This window comes from Cebus imitator, unplaced genomic scaffold (genome assembly GCF_001604975.1).
Source record: "Cebus imitator isolate Cc_AM_T3 unplaced genomic scaffold, Cebus_imitator-1.0 Scaffold52, whole genome shotgun sequence".
NCBI lineage: Eukaryota > Metazoa > Chordata > Mammalia > Primates > Cebidae > Cebus > Cebus imitator.
In genome coordinates, this window is record NW_016107367.1 from 210,439 (window position 1) to 220,438 (window position 10,000).

The following is a 10,000-nucleotide window of genomic DNA, read 5'->3' on the forward strand; positions in this document are numbered from 1 at the left end:
AAAAAAAAAAAAAAAAAAAAAAGAAAGAATCCAGTTGACATGTTGACCTCTCCTCCTGTACATTCATCTCTTGCCCAGATTGTTGGTTAACAGTGAGATAGATATATTTCATATGGTAATTCCTACTGTCAGAAAATAGTATATTTCAACTTAATGGATGTTTCATTTTGGTCTGATGGCTGATAATTTAAGTCTTGTGTTCTCTAGGTTCCATGTCCCCTATTACCAGCTGTGTGATTCTTGTTAGGCTACATTACATTATAGATTGTTCCTTTGTTTATAAAATTAGGGTAATTTTTGCTTATCCAGAGGATTATTGTGAGCTTCAAATAAAAGTGAGACAGCACTTTGAAAGCTGTGTAGTCCTAAATAAATATACGGTAGTGTTAAGATTCCTAAAGTTCTCTGTATTTTCTTTTCATAGGAGTGAAACACAAATCTTTTCTAACAGCTGAGGACTGCTTTGAGTTGGGCAAAGTGGCATATACAGAGGCAGATTATTACCATACAGAACTGTGGATGGAACAAGCGCTAAGGCAACTGGATGAAGGCGAGGTTTCTACCATAGATAAAGTCTCTGTTCTAGATTATTTGAGCTATGCAGTATATCAGCAGGGAGACCTGGATAAGGCACTTTTGCTCACAAAGAAACTTCTTGAACTAGGTATGTTATCTGGGCCTAATTTAAGGTTATAGTTCTATTGGGGGATACATATTCTCTATCTTTCTGTTTCTCCCCATTTAAATATTTCTGATATTTTTTTTATCTGTTAGAAGTCAGGAGCCTTATTTGTTAAACATACATTATCCTCTTCTTGTTTATTCTCGAAGTAAATGATGACAGATTTTTCTCACCTAATAGTGCTTACAACAGTGGTTGTGTTGCTCTGCTCTGTATTCTCCAGGAATTTCAAAATCGAAGCTAACCTAACTCACTTAAAAATGTTTGTTTGCCATGTTGCCATTTTAAATGTTAATCAATTTCCTTTGAAGGGTGTTATGTTTTATTGCATTTCATATTTTAAAATAAAGTGATTTAAAATAGATGGGCTAAAAATATATTAGATTATCATATTTAAATGTTAGAAAAATATACCTTATGAGAATTTTATCAATAGTACTTTGAACAGAGATGTAGTGTTTTTTCAAGTATGGTCCAAGTAGCACATGCATCAGAATTACTTGGATACTTGTTAGAAATGAAAATTGCTTGATCTTTACCCAAGACCTACTAAATTGTAATCTCTGGAGATGGAATCCAGAATTTGTATGATAGTAAGTTTAGGTGGCCTTTGGTATATAAGGAAGCTTTAAAACTTTAAAAACTATTTTTATGAAATAGGAAAATATGTGTATGTTAGAAGACTCAAACAGCTCAAAAGGATTGATCTGCTGAAAATGAACTTTTGATAATTGGGTTATTTCTTAGGTGGGTGATAATAAATTAAGATATTGGTTCAAGTAATCTTTTTTCCTTTCAGTATTTTTCAGTGATATTTCCTCTTAGTTTAAAATGTACTTTTAAATTTACATTATAGAACATTTATTAAAACAGAAAAAGATAGAGGAGAGTCATCCATAAGCCAGTCACTCAAAGATACCTACACATTTGTTTCCTTTTAGAGTATAATCCCCTTCCCTGCACACATTTTTCTGTTGTTTTACAAAATTAGGTTAATATTGGATATTGTAATATATACTATGAGCAGTTTCTGAAGAACAAGAAATATTTTACAATCTAGGGCTATGTATCCTAAACAGTTACTGTCATAAGTGAAGTCTCTATATACCGTTCTGCCTTTTTATTTTTATGTGTGTGTGGTTCTTTGGTTGTTGTGTTTTTTTTTTTTTCTTTTTTGCCTCTCAGATGGACAGCTTAGTCTTCTTTTTTCCCTACTAAAAGGTAGTTCAATATTATGACTAGCAATTCTGAGGCAGTTAGTGGATTCTAGCTTGTTCGAAAATTGTATCTTTCATTTCCCTTTTCCTTTTAACTTAGAAATTTGGGACTGAGATTCACTCAGCCCTTAGAAGCAGGCTACATTTATAATGTATCTGTGGTAAAGGTTGCTTTTGAACTGCGTATCCCCTGTCATCCTCATGTGATTATTTTTCAGTCTTGGAAAACTCTTTTTCATTGCTTAAAGTAAGTAGGATGAGTGAGATTTTAAAATTCATTTGACATCAAATTGAACTTAGTTCCTTTAGCTGAGTGGTAAATTCTTAAAATAGAAGTGCTAGTTGCTACCTTTAAATAAATGGCTGTTTCTGTCCCCAGAACTGGATTTTTTTTTGTTGTTGTTGCCCAGGCTGGAGTGCAATGGTGTGATCGTGACTCACTGCAACCTCCGCCTCCCAGGTTTCAGGAATTCTCCTGCCTCAGCCTCCCCAGTAGCTGGGACTACAGGCACCCACCACCACCCCTGGCTAATTTTGTATTTTTAGTAGAGATGTGGTTTTGCCATGTTGGTCAGGCTGGTCTTAAACTCCTGACTTAGCTGATCTACCCACCTCAGCCTCCCAGAGTGTTGGGATTACAGGCATGAGCCACCGTGCCTGGCTCAGAACTGTTTTTATATAGGTGACTGTATGTCCTGATTTACTTGGGGGCAGTAGTAGCTTATACCTGTTGTTTTGGTATAATAATTTTTGTTAGTGCCTCGTTTCACTCACAAAAGCAACCTGGTTTGGAAGATAAATTATAATGTCCACTATTTTTATATTACTGTATTCTCATCCTTGAACAAGTATGAACTTACCCATGGACATGCTTTGTTTCTCTTCTAATAGATCCTGAACATCAGAGAGCTAATGGTAACTTAAAATATTTTGAGTATATAATGGCTAAAGAAAAAGATGTCAATAAGTCTGCTTCAGATGACCAATCTGATCAGAAAACTACACCAAAGAAAAAAGGGACTGCTGTGGACTACCTGCCAGAGAGACAGAAGTACGAAATGCTGTGCCGTGGGGAGGGTATCAAAATGGTAAAGTGGAAAAGCCATTGTGTGTATGTAAATGTATGTGTATGTGTTTGTACACAGTTCTGGAGAGAATCAGTTATTTTATATTTAAGCCTATGTGATAAAAGTCAGAATGACTGCATAACATATTACAGTATGTCAGCTTGGGCAACATAGTGAGACCCCACTAAATGAAATCTAAAAATTAGCTGGGCATGTTGGTGTATACCTGTAGTCTTAGCTGCTCAGGTATCTGAGGTGGGCGGATCACTGTGTCCAGGAGTTTGGGGGTACAGTGAGCTATGATTACACCACTGCATTCCAGCCTGAGCTACACAGTAAGACCTTGTCTCTAAATTTTTTTTTTTTTTTTAGACAGAGTCTTGCTCTGTCTCCAGGCTGGAGTGCAGTGGCACAATCTCAGCTCACTGCAACCTATGCCTCCTGGGTTCAAGTGATTCTCCCCCCTCAGCCTCCCGAGTAGCTGAGATTACAGGCACACACCACCGCACCCAGCTAATTTTTGTATTTCTGGTAGAGATGGGGTTTCACCAATTGGCCAGGATGGTTTCAATCTCCTGACCTTGTGATCCGCCCGCCTTGGCCTCCCAAAGTGCTGGGATTACAGGCGTCAGCCACTGCGCCTGGCCTAAAATCTTTTTTAAAAAAATTTCAGTATGCCAGGTTATCTCTCTCTGGGTGCCACATTTAATATGTTCCAATTATTAGTAAAATAGCTTTAAAATAAAGCTTGTGAATCATATACTATTACATGTTTGTGGTAATATTACCTTCCAGGGTGAAGGATCAAATACGTTTAAAGGAAGTCATAGTTTTTCTTTTATTTAATGCAAGAGAGTTCTCAGCAGTACTTTTTTTTTTGAGACAGAAACCCACTCTGTCATCCAAGCTGGAGTGCAGTGGTGCCGTCTCGGCTCACTGCAACCTCTGCCTCCTGGGTTCAAGCAGTTCTTGTGCCTCAGTCTCCCAAGTAGCTGAGACTACAGGCATTCACCACCATGCTCGGCTATTTTTTTCTACTTTTAGTAAAGACGAGGTTTCGTCATGTTGGCCAGATGGTCTCATTCCTGACCTCAGGTGATCCGCCCACCTCAGCTTCCCAAAGGTGGGAGGTGGGATTGCAGGCGTAAGCCACCATACCTGGTGGTTCAGCAGTCTTAATTAGAGATGATAACACTATTCTAACCCATCTTAAGAGATACAACAGATTCATCTATACAGTAATCCCTTGTAGTTTTGCTCCTAATATTGACAAGATTGCTTTGTGAAATGCTTTAGTCTATTTAATACTCAAAAGGCAGAAAGTTTTTAACAGATTTTGTCTTTAATATTTCATTAAAATATATCTATAATTCAGAATTCCAGATCTATAGATGTTAATAGATATTAGGCCAAAAGTAAAAAAGAACAAAGTCTGGGGAACATTTGTTAAACAAAGTTGAATACTGGTTTTTGTTTAGCCTCAAGACATCTCATAATCTTTTTATGATAATGTGCATTATGATATGACATACATTGTTTCTCAAGATTAATTGATTATGGAACCTTTTGAAAGGAATATGTGGTATTAGCTTTCAGTTGAACGCAGGCATGCATCCAAAGAATTAGTGAATTTTTGGAGTAAGTACTTTTAAGTGTAAACATTTGAAAAGTGTTTAAAATTTTCTTTCCTACTAATAAACTCAAGCTGGGCTTTACGTTTTGATATTGATGACTGTTGACAGCTTAACCACTAACAGCAAAGTATGCAATACCTATGGTGACACTTATGATAGTTAGGTTCATGAAGTCCTAGGAGGACATGCTTGAGCTAATGGGTAAGTACAAAGATAGTGACACTGTTAGACTCATTAAACATTTTCTTTTCTGTTTCATTACATATTTTAGTATGTATCTTTTAAAGATACAATTTCAAAATAATTACAGTATTATTATCACTAAAAATTCACAAGTTTTGTAATACCAAATAGCTAGTGTTCAAATTTTCAGAGTAAGCAGAAATTTTTATTGCTTTTACTAACTCTTAAAGAACAAAATAAAACTGTAGCTATAAAACAAGAGTCTGCTAATTTGCAAGTTTGTTAGTGTAACGCATACTCAGCTTTGCCTAAGATCAAAAGAACATTCTTGCTGGGCATGATGGCCCACGCTTGTAATCCCAGCACTTTGGGAGGCCAAGGTGGGCAGATCACCTGAGGTCAGGAATTCAGGACCAGCCTGACCAACATGGTGAAACCCCATCTCTACTAAAAATACAAAAAGTTAGCCAGGCATGGTGGTGGTTGCCTATAATCTTAACTATTCAAGAGGCTGAGGCAGAAGAATTGCTTGAACCCAGGAGGGCAGAGGTTGCAGTGAGCTGAGATCATGCCATTGCAATTTAGCCTGGGCAACAGAGCAAGCCTCTGTCTGAAAAAAAAAANAAAAAAAAAAAAAAAAAGGGAAAGAAAAGAAAATACAAAAATTAGCCAGCCATGGTGGCACACACCTCTAAATTCCAGCTACTCAGGATGCTGACGCTTGAGAATCCGCTTGAACATGGGAGGCGGAGGTTGCAGTGAGCCAAGGTCGCACCACTGCACTCCAGCCTAGGCAAAAGAGCAAGACTGTCTCACTCAAAAAAACAAAACAAACAAAACCACCATTCTTTTTCTCAGAATAGCTAAATTCATCTCATCATTATATAAAATACTTATGAAAAATTAAAGCCTTGGATTTGACTCTAGATAAAGTACAGGGAGAACAAACATGAATCATTCTTTGTTTTATTGTATCATTAGTATAATAATTGAAATAAACTAATCATATTCCTGCTTATGTGACATACTTGTTTTTGTTTTGTTTTGTGTTTTTGAAACAGCATCTTGCTCTGTCACCCAGGCTGGAGTGTAGTGGCATGATCATGGCTCACTGCAGCTTCTACCTCCTGGGCTTAAGCAATCCTCCCATTTCAGCCCCTCAAGTAGGTGGGACTACAGGCAAGTGCCTCCATGTCCAGCTAATTTTTAAAATTTTTTGTAGAGATGAGATTTTGCTGTGTGACGTAGGCTGGTCTTGAACTCCTGGGGCTCAAGTGATCCTCCTACCTTAGCTTCCCAAAGTGCTGGGTTTACAGGTGTGAGCCACTATGCCCGGCCTGGCATACTTGTTTAGTAAACAGAAGAATAAGCATCAAAATAACTTATTTTATTAATATAATACATATATGATTGAAGGTTTTGTTGACTGCTCTGTTTTTATATTCCTTAAAAAAAGTGTCTGGGATCTTTGTTTAATAACTTACTTTCTGCTGGCTGTAATCCCAGCACTTTGGGAGACCAAGGTGGGTGGATCACAGGGTCAGGAGACTGAGACCATCCTGGCCAACATGGTGAAACCCTGTTTCTAATGAAATTACAGAAATTAGCTGGGCATGGTGGCGGGCGCCTGTAGGCCCAGCTACTCAGGGAGGCTAAGGCAGGAGAATCGCTTGAACCCAGGAGGCAGAGTTGCAGTGAGCAGAGATTGTGCCACTGCACTCCAGCCTGGCGACAGAGCAAGACTCCATCTCAAAAAAACCCAACAACCTTATTTTCTGTTTTTCAGAGACTATCCATTTTTTATTTTGTCCTTAAAAAATTCCTTTTCTTTCTTTTTTTTTTTTGCCACAAGCATTTAACTATTCAGGAAAACCTAGTGGTTTTTTTTTTTTTCTTCTAGAAACTTTTTGTCTCTGGGTGTTTCCCAGTTACTTTGTGCCATTTAGAGCAGTGCTGGGCATTCATTTAATATTTTCATAAATATGGCATTGTTTCTTTCATATCTAAACATTTGAACTTTATTTTGATGAGAGAAGGGTTAAAAGAGATACACTACCTTTCTCCTTAAGACCTCGCCTCTCTCGCTTAGAAAATAATCATTAATGCTGTATTTAAAATTATGAACGTCCTGTTTGAGGCAAAATATTCACAGAGTACTGCTTCTTTTGTATAGTTTTCCAGAGATACTTTGTATATGCAAGCGTTATTGTCTCTTATCTGCATAGGAATAGATATTAAAAGTAATATTACTCTGATATATACATATCGTATTTTTAACTTTATGTTTAGACCCCTCGGAGACAGAAAAAACTCTTTTGTCGCTACCATGATGGAAACCGGAATCCTAAATTTATTCTGGCACCAGCTAAACAGGAGGATGAATGGGACAAGCCTCGTATTATTCGCTTCCATGATATTATTTCTGATGCAGAAATTGAAATCGTCAAAGACCTAGCAAAACCAAGGGTAAATAATCTTTTCTTTCTCCTCAATTTACTGTACCTTTGTATGAATTTTTCTTCGTCAGAAAACAGAAAGGATAATTGATACACCAATAACACCACAAATTTTTTTTAAAGATACAATGGAGTTACTAATGACATTCTCTTTATGCCAGTTTTTCCATTTTGTTATTAACACATCGTATCCTTCAACTAGGTCTTAAGCACTGAATTATGAAAATTATTGATGAGATTTTTATTCACCGTTAACACTGTTTCACTGTCTTCCGTATAAACTTTTCTATATATTTTGTGGTCTTCTAATCTCAGAGGCTACTCAAAGCCCAGCTTTTTCATAACGTCTGTATTTTTATTGAAAGAATACTTTGGAAGTATTTTTTATTCCCTTTTAGGCACATTGTTACTATTATAAAAAGATATAATTGGGCACAAGCATCATGTTAATTTGAAATGGTGACATTATAGTTTTCTGACTTTAACCCACATAATTTATCTTAACAAGAAAAATAATCTAATGTAAACCCAATCTATAAGCTTAATGTTTAGCATAAAAACTCTTCTTTAGTGAGAATGTGGAAAAGACTGCTCTTTATGCTCTTGCCTTTTCCCCCATCAGCTTGTTCTTAAAACATATTTGGTCTTCTTGATAGTAAAATAGAAGCTGCCATCACTTTCATAAAGAGATGGTTGAATACATTTTAAGCATGCTTTTGCTGTGTTACCACACAGGAGTTGGCAGATTTTTTTCCATAGAGGTCGATATTAGATATTTTTTAGGCTTTGGAGGCTATATGATCTCTGCCATGACTGTTTAGCTCTGTCATTATAGTGCAAAAGCAGCCAAAGAAAATATGTAGATGAAAGAGTGTGGCTATATTACAGTAAAATTTTATTTCCAGTGACAGGTAGCAGGCTGAATTTTGTCTGTGGCCATGGTTTGTTGACCCGTGTTATATCAAAGGTTTGAATTATCTGGACATCTGTACTGCCAAATGAACTTAAAATTTTTTTTTAGAGCTTCACTGCTTTTCCAAATTGATGCTTTTTTTTTTTTTTTTTTTTTTTTTTTTTTTTTTTTTTTTTTTTTTTGGCCAAAGATTACCTTATAAATGCAAAGACTGGTCCAATATTAATATGTATTATTGGTGCCGTCCAAGGGAATTAATTCATTTCAGCTTAGAGACCAAGTTATATCCTGGAAATTCCTCAATTTGGATTGTTTTTGATGAATAACTAACAGCAATAAAATTTAATGCTCTTACAACCTCAGAATCATACTTCCATTAAAAAAAACTGGAAATTATTATCAAGGCTGTTACCTCTTTCTTACTGATTTTAACATTTATGAGTTCTTTTCCTCTGCCTTGGTTCTCAGTCCAAGATTATTTTACCGTATATGTTAATGAATGGATACCTTGAAGGAACAAAAAAAATTGACCTTAAAATGAATTGTAAACATTAACCTTTGCAAACAGTTCCATCACACAAAAAAGTTAAAGTCAGGTTTTGGAATGGATCATTAACCGCAAAAGCCATTCTTTTTCCACCCCCTTTCCCCACCCTCAGATGGCCACTTATATAAACTGTAAATTAGATTTCAAATTTTAGAAATTTCTCATTTTCTCACTGTCATATCCTAATTTCTAATCTCTTTTGTGTGTATTCCCTCCATCTATGCAAAACAAACAAAAAATTGAAAGAAAAAAAAAAAACCTAAAAAACTAACTGGCGCTCAAGGCTCAAGGTTCAAGGCTCAGCACAAGGTGACTGGAAGAATATTGGAGTTATTTTATTTTTTTAGCCTCCTTTGTAAAAACCCCAGAATTCTGACTGGTTGGGTAAATGTGATTCATTTTTTGTCTTGTAATGCAACTATTTTGATGGTTGGCTTCACAGCTGAGGCGAGCCACCATTTCAAACCCCATAACAGGAGACTTGGAGACGGTACATTACAGAATTAGCAAAAGGTAAGAGATGCGTATGCTGCATATTTTGCCCTCTAATGAGTATTTTGTACATCCCACAGGAATTATTCATTTAAGGGAAGTAGGTCATTTTCAGTCTCCAGCTCAAGTCACCACCCTGTATATAAACAGGATAGCGCATGGATAAACTGCTTTGTGTTTCACAGGTCTTTCTCCTTCACTAGAAGTTCTGTTTTTAATCTTTAATTAGTATGTTATTTTTAGGGAATTAATATGCTTTTTATCTTTCTGCAGATCAGGTATCAAATATCCAGGAAATGGCCTGACACATGTTTTCTTTTTCCTGTTTGTTGCTAAAGGGGGAAATAAAGCAGCAGTCTCTTGAATCTGGGAGTAGTAGTCTTCACTTCGGCAGTTTTCTCACATTCATAAATGCTGCAATGATTCATATCATCCTTCATGGTGATTGTTTTGGCATTTGTTTACACATCTTGTAAAATACCATTGTCATTATGTAGTAATCTGTATTCCTCCTGTTGGAGTTTTTAAAAAATTCGCTGACTCAAAAGTTGGCAGTAGGTAGAACAGAGTTATGCTTCTGAGCTCAGTCTTCCAGAAATTACTTGTAAACTTAGTTTCCTTTTACTTTGCCAGATAAATTTAAAAACAGTTTTATCTTAGTGAGAGTTTTAAAAAATGAATTTAAGGAGTCTACTTTTTTTTTTTTTTTCAAAATATTTAAGTAACTTAAACTTCTAGACCTGAGAAAGCTCCTGTGAAACCCAGTGCTATAAATCATTTACATACAGCTTCAAATGATTTAAAAAAAG

The 10,000-nt window shown here is 36.1% G+C and overlaps 1 protein-coding gene across 7 annotated transcripts in view; it reads left to right on the forward strand.

Moving 5' to 3' along the window:
- Nucleotides 1-10,000, forward strand: part of P4HA1 (prolyl 4-hydroxylase subunit alpha 1) — a 68,008-nt gene that overhangs the window by 44,420 nt on the left and 13,588 nt on the right. For 2 of the 7 annotated variants that reach the window (XR_005200143.1, XR_005200144.1), the window contains exons 6-9: nucleotides 425-664; nucleotides 2,791-2,950; nucleotides 7,073-7,249; nucleotides 9,142-9,212. Coding sequence is in view for 4 of the 7 variants with exons in the window: in XM_017528018.2 (XP_017383507.1) it covers nucleotides 425-664; nucleotides 2,791-2,987; nucleotides 7,073-7,249; nucleotides 9,142-9,212; nucleotides 9,465-9,555 (776 nt within the window). In the remaining 3 variants the exon portion in view is untranslated. Of the gene's footprint in view, nucleotides 1-424; nucleotides 665-2,790; nucleotides 2,988-7,072; nucleotides 7,250-9,141; nucleotides 9,213-9,464; nucleotides 9,926-10,000 lie in introns of those variants that run through there. The other 5 variants (XR_005200145.1, XM_037738288.1, XM_017528018.2 and 2 more) reach the window with 4 other exon arrangements.